Source organism: Pecten maximus, chromosome 4 (assembly GCF_902652985.1).
Source record: "Pecten maximus chromosome 4, xPecMax1.1, whole genome shotgun sequence".
In the NCBI taxonomy this organism is placed as follows: Eukaryota; Metazoa; Mollusca; class Bivalvia; order Pectinida; family Pectinidae; genus Pecten; species Pecten maximus.
Window position 1 is genome coordinate 32653554 of NC_047018.1, and position 19093 is coordinate 32672646.

General features: G+C 35.1%; 2 protein-coding genes across 3 annotated transcripts in view; one reads left to right on the top strand and one right to left on the bottom strand.

The window, feature by feature from the left end:
* Positions 1 to 19093, top strand: part of LOC117325867 (1-acyl-sn-glycerol-3-phosphate acyltransferase epsilon-like) — a 37243-nt gene that overhangs the window by 13061 nt on the left and 5089 nt on the right. For both annotated transcript variants that reach the window (XM_033882365.1, XM_033882366.1), the window contains exons 2-6: positions 4452 to 4547; positions 16219 to 16435; positions 16762 to 16837; positions 17714 to 17829; positions 18841 to 18930. In XM_033882365.1, the coding sequence (XP_033738256.1) occupies positions 4465 to 4547; positions 16219 to 16435; positions 16762 to 16837; positions 17714 to 17829; positions 18841 to 18930 (582 nt within the window). In that variant the 5' untranslated portion in view covers positions 4452 to 4464. The remainder of the gene's footprint in view (positions 1 to 4451; positions 4548 to 16218; positions 16436 to 16761; positions 16838 to 17713; positions 17830 to 18840; positions 18931 to 19093) is intronic.
* On the bottom strand, positions 740 to 16159 carry LOC117325865. Its single transcript, XM_033882362.1, has 11 exons — positions 16036 to 16159; positions 13986 to 14133; positions 13736 to 13844; positions 12826 to 12899; positions 11825 to 12035; positions 10804 to 11114; positions 8524 to 8712; positions 6184 to 6271; positions 2662 to 2745; positions 1779 to 1912; positions 740 to 1077 (listed from the first exon to the last, which is right to left on the bottom strand). Exons 2-11 carry the CDS (start codon positions 14124 to 14126, stop codon positions 754 to 756), a joined length of 1665 nt encoding a protein of 554 aa, XP_033738253.1. The 5' UTR covers positions 14127 to 14133; positions 16036 to 16159; the 3' UTR covers positions 740 to 753.

Sequence of the window (19093 nt, forward strand, 5' to 3'; positions counted from 1 at the left end):
ACAGGCGACTGTATCTGGTTAGTGCATTATATTGGACATGTCAATGTACATACCGTAATACATTTAAATGATAAACATGTAATCAGAGATGTGCTAATTATCGCCATCTACCGCTGTGTTTGCGGTACCATGCAGCTTGTTTTCAGTACTTTTAGTCCAATATTTCAGGTCCAAGGATCACATATATAATAGGTTTGAAACGGACTTTAACTACATAAAATACTGTATTTTTTCACTCTTTCGCCATCTCCTCAGTATCTATTTCTGTTTTACGGGTATACATAGTGATCATACCTTTTGACCAATTATACTGATATTTGATCTGAAGTACAATGTATGACCAATAAAACTATTCAAGTGAAGTTGGTTTTTTTTAATCTGTCGGTCAGTACGTCCGCTAGACAGCATGACGGATAAAAATACGGCCGCACGAGACAACAACACTATTAAATATAACTTCTTTCGCGTACGGAAATAATAATCACTACATGGACGATATCGTTACACACACCATATTCGGTAGCGAAAATCCTTCTGGAACGCAGGGGCATATTTTCACCATACAGTTTCAATTTAGGCCCTGTGTTATCATGTAGCATATTTTCCCATTTTGAATACCTGATGATATCAAAATCATTGTACAATATTTCAAAAGTTGTACTCTTTGTTTAGCTATATTTTGAACTATGTAATATGTGTGAGTGTGTGTATATCGTGGCAATAAATCAACATAAAGAGCTATTGTTTCGACATTTAATGTACACTAAATGGTCGCTTGTTTGTCGACTCGGGACTGATACAAGTCCTGTACACTCTCTCCATCCGGAAATCGGGAGATCCTTGATTCCGGTTCGTGAAAATATTCCGGAAGTGACGATATGGACCAGGCATCCAAGGACAAACTACAAAAGCGTCCTCTTCTTTGTGGGGCGAATAGGCACGATATACTGTCCTAAAGTTTTCTAGTAGTTTTTTAGGACGAATCGTATCAGCGTACAATTTCTCCCAGTTTGTGTAGGCATCTTTCACAGTTGCCTTCCTCATGTTCTGATAGTAGTCGTTGATTGCTTGTGTTGCCTTTTTATCGATGAGGATTGTGAGTTAAGAGAGGAGAAAGAGAGCATCAAAGATTATAGTTCAAAGGATTGTACAAAAGACTCACAAAAGATTAGCACCTTTCAATGCTTTTTGAGAGTAAGATAAGTAGAGCAATATATTAAACAAATTGCATCATAAAGCTGTTTTGTCCCTGTTAGTGATGGTAAGGACATATAGTGTCGATATATAGGCGACTAAAATAGGTCAAACAAATACAAAGTAAAATAACTAAAGACAGTGTACCTTCAGCATCGATATTCACCGAAATTCACCGTTCTAGACCTTTTTCCAACCTACTTGATATTGCCGATAAATCGCAAACAGGCTAACATGAAGCGTATAAATGTTCGTGTACTAATTGAAAAAACGGGGAGTGTACAAAGGAACAGTAAAATGAATTAGTTCTGAGACAAATTTGTCATGATCATCAAATTGAATTGTCATACGATGACTTCAATGCATCATTGTACGCAATTGGAAATTTAAATGTACTATGCCAAATTTTCTAAAAATGTATTTGAATTTGCGACCTTTTGTGTTTATGACCTGACGTACAAATAAATATTTCTCGAAATGTAATTAAAAGGACGTACGAGTTATTTACACGTATACATGTTTATATAAAACACGCGCATATAGAAACCAAAGCAATCAAAAGTATATATTCTACCATATCTCACCTTTTCTCGTATATTGGGGAGGTCATCAATTGTTGGTCTGTGTTTTAAATATTTGATCTTTAACACAGGGAGTGGAACTTTCTCTCTGTCAATTTTTGGTTTACATGGTATCCTACGGCTGGATTCTTGATCACCTTGTTGATAAATAATGAGACAATTTATTAAAACTGCATGGAGATTTAACGATTATTCCGAAAAGAAATGACGATAAAGCGTCATCAATAAGATAACTAAGCCTTTCAAAGACATTAAGACTGAGATTCTGTGGTGATACGACATTTGATACTGAAGCCGTTCAAAAATGTGTAACTAATGAGTAAGCTTTGATACATGTACAGTATATCGAAGGTGAACAAATCGTTTTTTTTAAAAACATCTACCTGTCAACGGAGGGAAATGGTCCTTTTATATCCCTAGCTTTGAAAAAGAGCAAATTACTTTGTTAGAGGTTCAATTCTTGTCAGCGAAAAATTACTGTGCTGTTTTGTATAAACAGGTAAGCAAAACCATCAATTTCAGGGAGGAGTTCGTATACCAATTCGAAATCCTATTGGTTCGCGCGCCATGAACAATGTAGAGAATAGTACAAGTGACACACAAGATACTGGCACCGTTTATTACAAATTGAGAGTTAGGTACAGCAGAGGCAAAAAAAAATAGAATAAACAGCATCATAAAGCTATTTCTTCTGGGGCTCATCAGTGATGCTAAGGGCCTTAAATGCTGATTCCTAGGAGGCGATTAACCCAAAATAGGTCACAGAAATATCTAGATGGGGAGGTGAAATAGCCCAACAAATAAGTAAATTTCATTATTTTAATTCAATTGGATTTTGAAATAACTTTTAGGATCATGTTAATAAAATAATGGTACAATGTATTACCTTTCTCATAGACGGGGAGGGATTTCGGTGTATCGTCTGGTTCAGGCTCCTCTGTAGTACTATCCAATTTGATAAGATTTGTTCCTGAGATATAAACAAATATTAACATTTAACGTCCAATATTGTATATTACAAATTTTTTTTTTCTCATAGAACCATTCTTTAACAGAAATACTCTCAATGACAAATATGCTCTTTTTAAGTATTGCAGATTATAATCAAAGTCCATTCAGTGTTTACATTAAGGATTTTAAATGTATACTGATTGTCAAATATACTATTCTGAATGTATCCATTGACATTGTGATTCAAGACAAGGGGATTTCAACAAAAATATTAGATACGCTGTCCGTAATAACAACGTTTCCGTGTACCAATATACCACATTGTTCTCGGATCACAATTTCTAGCGTCAGTCATGTAACTATTCAGTATCATTTTTTTTCATTTGACGACATCTAGTAACACATATTGATATCCATAATTTGAAATTTTGATTACAAAGGTCTATTATTATTCAACTATTTAATAATATATATTATTTTTAGTTTAATCTTTTTTTCCGATACCAAAAATTAATTACAAATATCAAAACAGAAACGTTCCATCTAACAAGAAATGATTTTCGCACTTAATATAAAAATGTATTTTTGTGTCAGAAAATCGAATATACATAATATACATGTACATAATATATATATATCTGTTACCATCTGTTATTGTATTATCATTGGATATGCAAGCCTAATTTTACACGACCAAATAAGTAATCGGGAAAAGGACGGATATCCATCATACATGTACTTAACGAGTAATTTAATAGCGATGACGACATGAAATAGTTTCGTTCTGATATAAAGATCAACATTACCATTACCGTTCGGTACCGTTCTGATATAAAGATCAACATTACCATTACTGTTCGGTACCGTTCTGATATAAAGATCAACATAACCATTACCGTTCGGTACCGTTCTGATATAAAGATCAACATTACCATTACCGTTCGGTACCGTTCTGATATAAAGATCAACATTACCATTACTGTTCGGTACCGTTCTGATATAAAGATCAACATTACCATTACTGTTCGGTACCGTTCTGATATAAAGATCAACATTACCATTACCGTTCGGTACCGTTCTGATATAAAGATCAACATAACCATTACCGTTCGGTACCGTTCTGATATAAAGATCAACATTACCATTACCGTTCGGTACCGTTCTGATATAAAGATCAACATTACCATTACTGTTCGGTACCGTTCTGATATAAAGATCAACATAACCATTACCGTTCGGTACCGTTCTGATATAAAGATCAACATTACCATTACCGTTCGGTACCGTTCTGATATAAAGATCAACATTAGAATTACTGTTCGGTACCGTTCTGATATAAAGATCAACATTACCATTACCGTTCGGTACCGTTCTGATATAAAGATCAACATTAGAATTACTGTTCGGTACCGTTCTGATATAAAGATCAACATTACCATTACCGTTCGGCGATAGTCAGATCCTGTATTCAGTCTTAAAAATGAGCAAAGAATTACAAACTTTCTACTGCACTACATTTTCGGCATTACCAAATAACATCATGTAAACCCTTACTCCATGGACACCTCATTAATGTAAAGAAGAGTAATCCAACATCAGGTCTCATTTCCTATATACTAGTATCTGTATTTACTGTTGATTTTCTATTTTGTTTGGTACGCCATTATTTGGGATTTATGTACTATATAATGTTTATATATGTGTGTTGATTATCTGTCTTTACAGGGAGCAAATCAAGATGGACAAAACGGACAAAGAGAGACGTCCTCACTGGACAAAGATTACTGGATACGTTCTCAACCTTATCAATAACCTGATTGCGTAAGTGAATACTTCCCCTTACGTCTACCTGTGCTTAAAAAATATGCTTCATATTAAATCAAATGTAAAGATTTATCACACTTTTGCTCTTAATACATACATTGCTATCATGTGTTTGATTCCGACGTAGTATAGATCAATACAAAATCGAAAACAATGAAATGAATATGTAATTATATCGAAATGGAGTAACACAGGCGGTTTGGCAACCCCGCTGTCGTCTGCTTGAGTTATTTGGAACTCATGCCAAAATATCTTGCTAATTTAGACCCCGAATGAAGACAATATAATAATGTAATGGAAAGCAACGCAAAAGAGTCACGACCAGGACAGAGTCGCGATCAGGTATTTCCAATATTCGCTATCAATATCATTCAATCGGGCGTTTCTTAGATTTTCTATAGCTTTTTCGTAACAAAATTAAGCTACTGTTTTGTCATTATAAATTTACTATATATCGCTATTTTATTTCAATTGAGATAGAGGTTAAGATTTTTTGTAGTTTAATAGTGCACGGTAACATACATGTACATCCTGAATTTTCTTAAGGATGTTTCAAAATCAATGGCGAACAAATACATAAGCTGCAGAGCTTTATCTCTTCATTGGGGTTTTATTAGAAAACAAACAAGTTGGAGGAGCATTATGCAAACAAGTACAACTTGATTTATAGCTGTTATAAAACTAAAAACGACACGTCTTTACGGTCTAGCTCCACATCTTACCATGTTTTCTGTAAGTCGTCAATGTGATAGTGTGATGGGAATATACAATAAAACACATTTTAAGAGATCGGGTCCCTCAAAAATGTTTAAACCTCAAAATTTAAGAGTTTTATCAAGGTAAAACGAAAGTGAGCGGGGGCTCACATAGATAGTTAGATTAGATAGTTTACCTGTAATTAACATCTTCAATAAATACCATAGGTATACTGTATAAAATTCTACAAATGCAGCAGATATGTAACGAGTACCTACCATAACCTCAACATATTGAAATATCACTTTTACTTAAAATTTGATGAAATGAAAGAAGTTAATGTGTTTTGAAATATTCAGGTATACATATGAAATTGGCTTCTTTTTAAATATCAATCAAAAAACACGTGTTTATTTATATATAATTAGAATAATGGAAATACTGTTATACAAATATATACCGCATAATGCGTAATGTCCATATAATGATCATATAATATTATTTTACATCATGTACAATAAAAAATATTCCTTCTTATCAGAAATTAATTTACTGGAGTAAACACCGTACTGCACTGGAGATAACACTGCAGTTTATTGGAGTTAATAATGTAGTGCACTGGAGTTAAAATTGTCTTTCTATTAAAAGAATTTATACTCGTGATAGTAAAATACCTCTCATAGGCTCGTGGCTTATCAAGTTAGTAAATCCATTTAAAAGCGCCATAATAGATATACTGACAATCGTGTCAGTTCCTTTTATCACATCAAAAGACTATATTTGTTTTTCATCCAAGAACTACATATTTGTAAAGAGGTTATCGAATAGAAAATCTCTATGCATCAGACAAAAACAGTGACGTAGCACACATTGTAGTAGAGTTACAATAGCATATCGACCTTGCATGTCTGGAAATGACAACATATACTTTCCTTACTTATTTTTGCTCTCAGACTTGCAATAAGATGACTGCCTGGCAATCTTGAAACAATACTGCTCCGTTTGTCCCACATTTCAAGAGATTCCTAAAACAAACAATGAATACAACAATGGATGCACTAGACAGAGGATTTTGGATGGTTTCCCGTAAATATCCTGTTTAAACAACTTAAACTCGTTTCATAAATTACATATGTTATAAAAGCGAATGTAATATTGTTTTTTTTGTTGATTTTTTTTTCACAAAACACACATTTGTAAGTTGGCAAACATATAAAACAGTATTTTATCGGATTGATATGAAACCTAAACTTTCACTCCCTCTCTCTGTCTTTTCTGGTGTCACCGTACATTTAACGCTATAAAGCGATAACCTTAGACAATCAGATTGGAGTATGACGTCACAAATGATATAATTGATATTGAACTGATATAACTTCAATGATGACCAAACAGGCGTACTTTCAGCATAACTAGAAAAAAAAGTATTGCGAATACGTGTCTTAAAATTTGTTCCTTTTCACGTGCGATTGCTGAATCATGTCACGAATGCTTGAAATAGCATATAGATTACCCCTCGTCATGACAACCTTGTGAAATAGACAAAGTAGCGGTATTGGGAATAGTATCTAATCACTAGGTCAGTCAAGCTTAAAATGTTTAAATCCAGCCTTACGAAAACACAATGTCGCCAACATTATTTGATTTTGGCTTTTATTTCACTTGCTTATTCTTAAAAACTGGCCTGAACTAGGTACAGTATTATTCCTGACAGGACACGGAAAATGTCGCCGACGCTACCGGGGCGATGATACTGTAGCAGCTGTGCGCAACCTATTTGAGGCGACGCCGACGCCGACACCAGTGCAATGCTTGCCTTAACAATTCCTCTTATTAGGGTGCGTTCATTTTCATCAGTGCGACAAAAGTCCTCCCCAACTTCTCTACTCAAGGCGACACCGACGCCAGAGCAAGTATAACTTTACGTATTAATTGGATACGTTCGCCAGCATCGGGTGGAAACATATAGGATTTTCTCGACTTTGAAGAGGTTAATGTATGCACACAAAAAATTGCAGACTAATTCATAAATGAGACCATCATCTATTGATATAGTAGGTACCACATCACCGATATTTGTTATGATATATACTTATTGGGGATCAATATGTATTCCACAACCGATGTATGCTTGTGTTTTATCTCAAGTAAGCTGTCTGTTAAGGTTCATGTAAATAGTAAATCGAGTGATATCTATCCAGATTAAAAATCACTATTCTGTTGCAATTCAACAGAAGTAACTTGGCCAATTGTTAATATGTGGCATGGCTATCCATGGGTCTGGATTTTGACATTTAATTTGTTAAGCTACCTGTTAATTTCGGCAAAACAGGTGTAAAAGGCAAGTTTCAGGAAAACAAATAAAGCTCATGTAGATCAGACATATGGCACAAAATTATCATGCCGTTATGGTCACAAGTGTCTATAACAGGTAGTGCGAGCGATTGTTTGATAGGATTTTACTTTATAAAAGCATAAACGTCAATTCTCTTTTGACCTTGAAATGCAAATGGCGGCTGAAAATTATATAACACATTTTTGGCATATAGGAAAGCATTTCAATCTTCAAAAACGGTCTTATCAGACACTATGAAGAACTCTGATCATAGCAAGTAGCCCGTCTTTAGGAAAAATAGTTCAACAGCAGAGTTTGAGGTAAAATATTCAGATTTCTGAAAATAGCCCCTAACTCCACTATCTAACTATTTTTCCTGAAAACATTCCTCTTAATGTGCCCAGATGTGTTAATAGTAACTTATGTGGGCATTTTTAGTAATCGAAATGCTTCCCTATATTTCATATTTGTGCAATATAATTCACAACCGCCATTTGCATTTCAATGTCAAAAGAGAATCGACGTTTTTGCTTTGATAAAGTAAAATCTGGTAAAACAAGCGCTCGCACTTCCTGCTATAGACACTTGTGACCATAACGGCATGGTTATTTTGTGCAATATGTCTGATCCACATGAGCTTTATTTGTTAAGCTACCTGTTAATTTCGGCAAAACAGGCGTAAAAAGCATGTTTCGGGAGAAAAAAATAAACCTCATGTGGATCAGACATATTTTTCAAAATCAAGACCCATGGATAGCCATGATACATATTAACAATTGGTTAAGTTACTTCTGTTAAATTGCAACAGAATAGTGATTTTCAATCTAAATAAATATCACTCGATTTACTATTTACATGAACCTAATAGGTCATACACCAAATCACTAGTTTTTGGTAAAGAGTAATGACTGCCAGTAAGAGTTATTATTAAAGTTTTCTTACGTTAATCGTTGCCTGCACGTCTTTGTGGATAGTGTGATCAGACGGGATATCGTCTATCACGATAGCAGGTTTGGCGTCACTCTCCGTATACGCTATAACCTTGGGGGGTACTCGGGTCTTTTTGCGCTGTTGTGGTGAATGCTTGCGATCCTCTGCTAGCTTATATTGACTGATTTCCTTTCTCCCAACCTTAATAATTTTAATGGAAATATAGTTTATCATTAAAACATGTATCATAGCATAGTTACGGCTCCGAATCTTTTTTGTTCATTTGGGACATCTCCTGTAATACCAATATGAAGGAATTTAAAAGCAGTTTTTTTTATTGTCTTAGAATTACTTCCCTTGCCGAAGTCTCATTTGGATGTTTCGTATTAAGAAATCGTAAAGAATGAAGTACTAACACCAATTATGCATAGGTTTAGCAGTATTTACACTCTGATAAATTCTATTTGTTAATGTACTGATTACATTCAAACATATAGCTTATATTAATACATATCAACTAAAAGAGATCGCAGAATTGGTGAGAACGGTATGAAATTATTATGAACGCATGCTACATTTTACATTGTGTACAGAGAAATTTCTCAGAATTGGTGAGAACGGTATGAAAGTATTATGAACGCATGCTACATTTTACATTGTGTACAGTATTTAAACTTCAACCTCCACCTGTTTCCTTTTCCAATAAATTACAAAAAATAGTTGCAATGAAGACGTATGCTTCTTTATTGTCACGCAAAATATTTCCAAACGAGACGTTATAAGAATATCTATAAATAAATTAAAGTCTTTTGGGTTTTTTTCCTGCTTATTCGCATACTGTAAAAGTGGAAATGTTCGCGGCGTGGAAATTTTCGCTTATTTCGCGATCATTAAATCTCCGCGAAAATATCCACACGCGAATATAATAACACGTGAAAATATTGACACGCGAATATTTCAACCAAATAAACTAAATACACTAATATCCTAGACGCAAGTTCCTGGTAGGTAAACCATGTCGTCCGTGATGTGTAACCGTTGTCATGGTCGGTCATTTGTCTGAGACAAGGCCATACAAATTTGAGTTATTAGTAAAATAATAGTATTTCATCTAATTTAATGTTGGTTGATCATTAAACTTTCTTCGTTTAATGATAATTACGATCGCTTCTACGTTACTGTTCATATCAATCGCAAAGCTGGTCGGCCATTTTGTAGCTATAGTCCCCAAACAGCACACGTTTCATTTGTAACAAAATAGATAAACTTGCTTGTATTAGAAATGTTAATGTTGAGTCTCCGCGTGGTTATACGTTTTATTTAAATCAGACACTATCGATACTTAAATGTAATGAATGGTCCGTTTAATATATTGAAAATACGAAACGGCTACTGTAGAAAAAAGGTCTATATATGTTGGTAAAATTAGGTCAGAACATCAATATGTCTGCTTTTAAATGGCCAAGTCGTATTTAATTACTACCAAACTTATTTGATACCTGCAAAATTAGCTATCGCTAATTGAGACACCTGTGGTTGTTTTGACTAGACATGAATGCTTGTCACGTCACTCGGCATGACCGGACGTCCGATCCTTTCAACTTGACCGTGAGTGACGCCTTGCGTGGCCTGTCTACCTAGCTTGAGGGAGTAGGTTTACATGTCATAGTTTGATTGGAAATAATTAAGAGGTGTTCAGTCGCAATTAAATAATCAAAATACTTAGTTAACGTTCAAAAGTACATGGATGATCTCTTAATTTACCATACAGTACGAATACCGATAACGCATGTTATTTATATATTTTCGGGGCCTAAAGTTGCAATCAGGTGTCTCGTACATGGTGTATTTTTTCACCGCTAAAATATCTTATATATTTTTTTTCTGTCACAAAGACGTAAAGCAATGATCACACTTACAACCAATTGACCTAAACGTGTCTGTTGATCAAAGTTTGGTATATTTACTGGACTGATCGTCGCGAGCTTTCAATGGAGTTTGCCGAAAATGATCTTAGTTTATGTACATGGCCAATGACATCGCAGCGCGAAAATATATTTTCATCATGACTGACAGCGCGAAAATATCCACACCGCGAACAGTTTGGAGACTGACTAAGCGAAAATTTCAACGCGCGAAAATATCCATTTTTTCAGTATTTGAAAATAAATCCAAATATCCTTCATTATAACAATCAAAATGGAAAAGACGAAGATGTAAACGATATATAAGTATATATAATCAGCATATATTTGTGTTCTAAATGACAAAATGATAACAATATACATGTACCTGTTTCCTGATACTTTTTGGTTTAACTGCGCCGCTTTGTGACACGAAAGGCAGTGGTTTCGCATAAGGTGAATCATTGTTCCTAGCAGTTTTCTGCATCTTTTTAAACTGCCTTTGGAGCTGGCGATCTGTTAACCCGATAAGGCGCACACCTGCTGTGTAATGACTAAGAACATGGGGTGCCTGGCGCATTCGTGCCAAATATGATCTCTCAATTTCTCCCAAAGTTGTCTTCAAAGAGAATTCAGTGATGGCGGTGTAAAACAATCTCTGACGTTTCGAGAAATTACGCCCCCTCTTCCTGTCGGTATCTGAAGGAGACAAAATAATTTGGCGTAGAATATGTAGTTTTAAATGAAATATGATACATGCTACGCATTTCTTATACATGCAGTACTTTATTGAATGTCTCTACGTTATCTAGATAATAAAAACTTTAAAAGTGTCTTTTTATTAATATTCCTGTCTGTAGGTTGGCAAACGTTCTGGTACTTTTGCTTGATCAACCTTGAGATTTATGAACTTCGTTGGCTTGAGCAATAAATTAACTCCAAAACATTTTATATGAAACATTACAGAATTTAAGGGAAATGTCCTTCATTCTGACTTGCTCAATCCCAGTAATATGTTTATATGCTTAAACGCAATTAAATGTTTGTGAAATTTGAGCATGATCTGGCTAGCCCAGAGTTTCATTGTCTGTACATGTAGCTACCAGGAACAAAACCCTTACACATCGAGATAGGTAAAATTATTTAGACGAAGAATAATCACTGTATGTAACACGATTTTAAGGCGCCGTTTTTTCTATTAGTTCAGTATTTCTTATTCAAAACAAATAATCTTTTGATATCAAAACATTAATTTCTTGATTAAAACTTCAAGTATATATAATGATATAGTATATACTTTTGTTGATTTCGTGTTTTTTTTTTTGTTTTTTTTTTTGTTAAAGTTTATAAAAACTGAATTCTTGATAAAAACATTGAACTGTCTTAGGAGATTAATGATTGATACTTACCATCATCGTAATCGCCTCCAAGGATATCACCTTGTGTCATGTGGAACAGGAATTCATCAAAGTCGATTTCACCGTTGCCATCCTTGTCGAGTTTCTTCAACACATTTTCGACTTCCTCTTTTGTGATGTCACTATCAACCCGTTTTAAGCCCTCATACAGACTGTCAGCATTCAACAACCCCGTTTTGGAGGAGTCCAGCATATCAAACAACTTTAAAAAAAAAAAAAAACAAGGGTATTACAATTTAAAAGCTAGTCAGGCAAGTGTTTGGTCTTCAAACTGTGTACTTTATATCTTTCTGGTTAATTTATTTTAAAAATCACAATCCACTCATCCCATCCCTACACCATCGAAGTCGGACGGCTGAAAAGCGATATATACATTTCGTGTTATTGACAGAACTACACGTGCTTTATCGCAGCTAGTGCGTTTCAAACTATTTTTACTCTGTGATAAAAAGTTTACATTGCCTTGTTGATACAAGCTCTGCTTCGAGAAGGACCACGCCATGCTTGCAAATTGTGTGATTTTCGTTATTAACTCTACCCCCTAGGAGCAAACGCCAGAATTAAATCATGAATAAGAAAAATGTTTTGGTGAAATATATTCTCGGGCATTGAAGGTTAAATGGGGCTCAAGTTTTTAAACTGAATGTCAAAGATAATCTTTGGGTCGGGGAATACAGTGTGACCTTAAACGAGAGGACCTCCGTTATCCCGAGATGGAAAAAAGTGATGATGTTTCTTAAAATAAAAAATAAAGTTTTGCCACGATTGTTAGTACAGACGTGTGAGCGTGTAACCCATGCAAGCCTATTCTTGTCTAGTCAGCGACCGATTAAGTACTGGAATTATCACACACACAAACTCGACCAGAACAGGAAACCACGATGAATAATTTCAGTCAAGAGTTCTCAAACCTGTAAACAATACAACTAAGTACGATGTTTTATAGATACGAAATGTAGCTTATATAATATATATCATATTATTTGACTTACTTCCTTGAATGCGGACGTGTGGTCATCTGTAAGATCTTCGTACCAATCAGGCATCACTTGAGCTGATGCAGACACTGTAATGTTTCATATATATATATTTAGTGTGCAGAAACTTGCAGAGTATGGTTAATAACTAAGAATGAGGAAGAAAACTACGTTCTTAAATGACTATTTGTATGGGTTTGGGTTTAGTTCTGTTTAACGTCCTGTTAACAGCTATGTTAAGGACGGCTTCCTTGTGTGCGGGATGCATGCGTGTAGTGTATGTGTGTGTTTTGTGAGGTCGAGATGCATGCGTGTAGTGTATGTGTGTGTTTTGTGAGGCAGTGAGATGCTCGTGTTTGTCTCCATACGGTAGTGCGGAACTGATGCGGACTGAAGCATAATGTTAAAGATACCCATCAGGACACCCGACAAAGTCACAGTATACTGACAATAGGCAAACCGGCCATCTCACTCCAAAATTGCTGAGCACTAAGCAGCAGTAGAAACTACAATTGTTATACACTAGTACACTAGCGGATCCGGGGGTGGGTGGGCCCTGACCCCCCCCCCCCCCCCTTTTTCGAATGAGGAAAAAAAATATAGACTTAAAAAAACGCCGATGCCACCCCCCCCCCCCCCCCCCCCCCCCCCCCCCCTCGCTCATTGGCTTCGACCTCACTCACTCATTGGCTCACTCACACGTTGGCTCACTCACTCGTTGGCTCACTTATTGCCCCACTCACTCATTGGCTCACTCACTCACTCTAGCTCACTTGTATATGTGAGTTCATTGTTAACATTTACAGATAACACTCTCCATGGTTTAAACGCTTAAGTATGATTAAGCTAATTGGAATTTCGCTTAATGATCTAAATACACATGAGCGTCTAAAATAGGCACGCACGTTCCCAGTATATTACTTACTATGGGGATTAACTGACGATGCCATGTCGATAGAATCATCCTGTGGAGAGGTGGCTAAGGCGATACTTGACATTTCTGGCGGCATGGTTTCTTCGGCGTCCGTTAAACTCTATAGTCGAATGAAAACAAAAATAACATAAAGAAAAAATTGAACTGCAATGTAAAATGCATTGTGCATGATTATTCTTTAAAAAATAAATATAGATGCATTTGTTTGTATATTTGAATATTTAAAAGAAATCGATCTCACCATTTTACTTCTAATCATAGAGTGGTTTTGGTTGCCAAGACGACGAAGCAGATTGATCGCGCCGTCATCTGCCTTTTCATCTTTTGACTCTTTCGGTAGCTCCTTTTTGGTCACGGATAGCCTCTTTTCCTTCTGCTTCATTTCGCACCTTAAAAATTAATTTCGTCAATATGGCTTTTAATTAGGTCTTAAACGTCCGAGAATCTTTATATGAATCCCAGATTATATCTTCCAATTTAGATGATAAAAATGTACGTAAGAATCAATCAATAGCTGTTTAATATGGTTTTGATACACAATGTTTTGCGGAATGTCCTACATCAGATCAAAAAGAACATAATTGTATTTGTAGTGATATATATCATTTAATTCTAATTCTTTCTGCCAAATTTCTGTTCTTGTCTGTTCATTCGAAGGACAATTAATGGGGTAAATGTCTTTTTTTCGTTAAATTAAAAATAACTGCTGTCGGTACGTTACGTGTTACTGGTATGTGTGTTCTTTTGAAATATTTGCAAGTAATGGTGAGAGACCTAAATGGCGAGTTCTTTAAGGGTCATCTATATAGCAGAATAATGTTGAATTTCAAACACGAATAAATAGCTTAAAAATTGCACAAAAATAGTCATGTAATATACCAAAATGTTTGTTTGGACATGTAGTGTCTTAAAATCACAAATAATTTGATGTAGATGCTAACAATATCTTCTATAGAGTTACTTTGTGGTAAGTTGTAGCATGGAATAATTCTAAGCCACAAAAATAACCAAACCTGAAAAATAGCCCAGATGTCATGCTCACATGCAGGTGTCTATAGCACAGGGTAGGAGCATTTGTTTGACCGGATTTGACTTTATGTAGGTATAAACACATATTTAGTTTTGACCTTGAAATGCAAATGGCGGCTGTAGATGATATTACACAAATATGGCATAAAGGGAGGCATTTCAGCCATTAAAAATGCTCCAATATCATACATTTAAGACATCTGATTATAGTAAGAATGACCATTTTAAGACAAATTGTCAAACTGGTGAGTTTTGGGCCTTTTTCAGAAATATATATCTTTTACCCCAAACTCAACGGATGACCATTTTTTCCTAAAAACAGTCTTTCTGCCATGTCTAGAGTTATCTATAGTATCTAATATGAGCATTTCTGACGTTTGAAATACCTTCTTATATGCCATAATTGTCTGATCTTATTCACAACCGCCATTTGCATTTCAAGGTCTAAATAAAATCAGTGTTAATACATATCATAAAGTCCAATCTAGTCAAACCAATGCTCCTATTTCGTGCTTTAGACCCTTGTGAGCAAAACGACATGACTGTTTTGCACAATAAATGAGATACAAATGAGTTAATTATGTCCCCCTGAAACATGCATTTTTCTCATGTTTTGTTGAAATTTACGAACTACTGAACAAATTAAATGTCAACAGCAAGGCCCACAGTTTGACATGATACATATCAAAATGTTATCAAGTTACTTCTGTTAAATTGCACCCTAGTAGGGATGTATAGCCTTGTAAAATATCAACTGTTTTGGCTGGATTTGCTGTTTAGATGCCCCTTAACTGTTTACATTGTTTAAGTTTTATAAAACCCGGCGAATATATTACAGGAACACGCACAGCAGCTCTTTTCAGCAAGCGACCACATTAGATTCGGTAGAAAATATTACTTATTGTCACCTCGGATCTAGTTTTGCAGTCGTTACCTTCCAGGCAATGTATTATCTGATCGCTAGCGCTGCTTGTATAGTGTATTGTCTGCTCGCTGATGTACATGTGTGTTACATGTACGTGTATATTTTTCATGATAACCTCTAATGGGAATAGGATTTCCATGTGACATATGAAAGTGATACTAATAATCATTTGCAATATTAAACTGGCTGTTGTCTAGAATGATAATTGATAAAAATTATGAGTTGGCGTAATATTCTCCTTAGCAACATGCATTTACTTTTTCGAAAATTCATTATGCCTAAAAAAGAAGGAAATTACAAAGGTAAAATATTCATTAGTATAAAGGGAAACTATTACCTTTTTTCTGTTGTGGAGACACGTTACATCTCTGAATCGGTTTTCGTTTTCTTAACGTTGATACCACATTGTTGACATGCCAGCAGCTGACTCCATAAATCCCGCCCTCATTATGACGTCATGACATGCGCAACGATATCAAATGATTACTTCCGTTAAATTTGCACATGTTTCCGGTTTCAGAATGTTGTCGGTTGTAGTCTACTTGCATTCGGTAAGATGGGCTCTTCCAGCCGTTGTGATGGTTGGAACAGCCCCATTCTTCGTTGGACTATGGGGAGGGATACGTCTAGTGACGAGCATCTTACCTAAAGGATGCTACCGGAAGGCCGATGACTTTCTGTACACTATTTACCAACGGATGACAATCTTTTTCTTCTACCATGTATCGGGCGTCGAGGTAATGTACCTCTAGTGAATGTCAAAACGTGTAGATTTGCTACAATTTGATAAATATTAAAGACTGATTGAAAATAGTATTGTGTGCTTGTAGCAGCCCCTCCTCCATGTTTCTTTTTGTTGGTAGAATGCATATGACACCAATGGGGTCATTTAAGTTTGATGATTAAAAATGTAAACAAAGCATTTGTTTACATGTATGTCACTTGTCAGGGAAACTTTTATATGTAAGAGTACCTTTGATATACATTGCATATTCAAATCGTTTCTGATATACGTAACAACAGAGAGTGAATCACAAATTCTTTATCGTGATTTATTTTGCAGCTATTGGCATATGGCGACACAGATATTTTGAAAAAGAAAGAAAATGCAATTTATCTCTGCAATCACCAAAACACAGGTAAATATTTCCATAATCTTAAATTCTTAATAAGGTAAATAATGATATGAGAATATTTATTTTCAGTTTTTTTTTCAGTGAATATGTTATATTTAATTTAGGTTGACTGGCGATAGTGTCTGGGGATTTCAGTGGTTTACTATACTTGTACAATCTGTCTTATCTAGGCCAAATAGCATTATTATACCTTTACGTTTTTTTCTCATAAAAGTAATGTGATAATTTGACTATCAGCCTCGAGAGGATTGCGCATGTGTTTCCAGGACTATCACACCGTGTGACAGTTCTAAAAAACTGTCACACGGCAAACTATCACACGGCAAACTGTCACATCCCTGCTGTAACGTCGTCATAACGTTTTAAAGACACAACGACATGCAAGCGCTTAATTGACACAGATTGTTTGTTGTTGCAGACGGTAGCCTAACATTTTGTTGTCTCTCACGAAACTGTCAAACATGGATCAACACACGCGTTTTCAAAACGCCACAGACGTAGAGATTGAGTCATTATTAACGGACAGAGATAGCCAAAACACTAAAAGGTCATACAAACGTCTGTCAAGTTAGTGGAGGACTATATAGCAGATTCTCATACCAGCACAAAAATAGAGAAAAAAGACGTAAAGGTTTAATAAAACAATTATATTATCAAATGGGGTAATTCGGGCAATAGTAATTTTGTCAGCCCCTCATCAACAACGGTTGCCCTCTAGCTCAGGCTAAAGCCCTCGTGCAACAGTTGTTGCTTCGGGGCTGACAAAATTACTATCGCCCTCATACCCATTTGATAACTGTATAATATTACATTTATTGATTACAATGGAGCCTAGCAGAATACACATATGTTGTATTATTATTCCTTTTTTTTCTGCAGTTGACTGGATGATTGCCAATTACGTAGCGATACACCAGGGCTCACTGGGACATATACGATATATCCTGAAGGATGGACTCAGATTCTTGCCATTTTATGGTCCTTACTTTAAACAGGTGAACTTGCCCTTTTGTTTCCACACCAACAGAACACTGAAAATAGTCAGTGAGACAAAACATAAGAATACATTTTTGGGGGTTGAGTCATTTAGGCTGTCGACCAGTAACTAACTGAATAAAATCATTATGTAATCAAAACTTCATTCAGATGATTGGGACTTACAAGTGATTTTGATAAAAGTATTTAACCATTTATCATCAATTTGATATGTCAAAACATTTCTGTCAAATAGATTTCTCCATTCTAACTTGATTTAACAGTCAAAAATCTTTGTGCAGTGAAAAAATTCTCTCAAAAGTCTTATGTAACTGTTATGTATAATTGGGAAGCTGAGGTTATATCTTGTATTCAACTAGACTGAGCTGAACACTGAAAAGCCTGTTATGCATATCATCTTTTCATATTGATGGGTTCCAATAAATTTCATCTTAAGTTTCACAAAGAAATTACCGGGATAATTCTTTTGTATGCAAAGTTTGACAATTATGTAAGACCAACTTTCCATCAAAAATGACAATGTAATGTTACTTGTTAACTTCTTAACATGAATGTACTTGTAGAAGTTTGCTATGAAGCTATTATTATAATAGGTGGATTTCGTTTATCAAATGTTCATCATGTGAGTGACTTTACTTCTTTTGGAAAGTTTTCAGAGATTATGGTTTTTTTTTAATTTCTGCTATATATGTTGGGATCATATATCAGTATTGACACTGAACTAAAGCATTGGAAAATAACAAAAGGGCCTGTCAGACTGTCGAAAGGATATAATCATTTATCCATCTGACCTGTTAATTAATGAAAAACACACACATATATATATATATACACACACAATAACAGGTTGTTAATGTTAGAGCGGAAAGATAAAATAGGCAGAACGAAAATATACAACATTTTCATGTGATTATTGTGAAAAAAATCTATTTAAAGTCATTGTAATTCAGAATTTTTGCCATGGTGTACACACAGATTGATATTAAAATTCATTTCTATTTTTGTTTTAGCATGGCTGTGCATATGTCAAAAGAGGAGGAAAATTTAATCAAGAAAAATTGAAGAAAGACATTTCTGTCATCAAAATGAAAAAGGAACCGGTAATGTCTTAATTACTCTCGTTAATTAACTTATGATCTGAATGATCTTTGATCATTAATCTAATCTCTACATGTAGACCGTTTATACTTGCATCAACTTCAAATATCTGAAGATTATTGGATGAAACTCCAAAGGAATATGAATGTACAAGTGTATATTCTC

Excerpts from the sequence above, each read along its gene's own strand:
- LOC117325865 (XM_033882362.1), bottom strand. The coding sequence starts at position 14,126 with ATGAAGCAGAAGGAAAAGAGGCTATCCGTGACCAAAAAGGAGCTACCG. Across the intron at positions 13,845-13,985 it reads CTATGATTAGAAGTAAAATG|AGTTTAACGGACGCCGAAGA; the intron begins GTGAGATCGATT and ends ATTCGACTATAG. Across the intron at positions 8,713-10,803 it reads CAAAAAGTATCAGGAAACAG|GTTGGGAGAAAGGAAATCAG; the intron begins GTACATGTATAT and ends AAAATTATTAAG.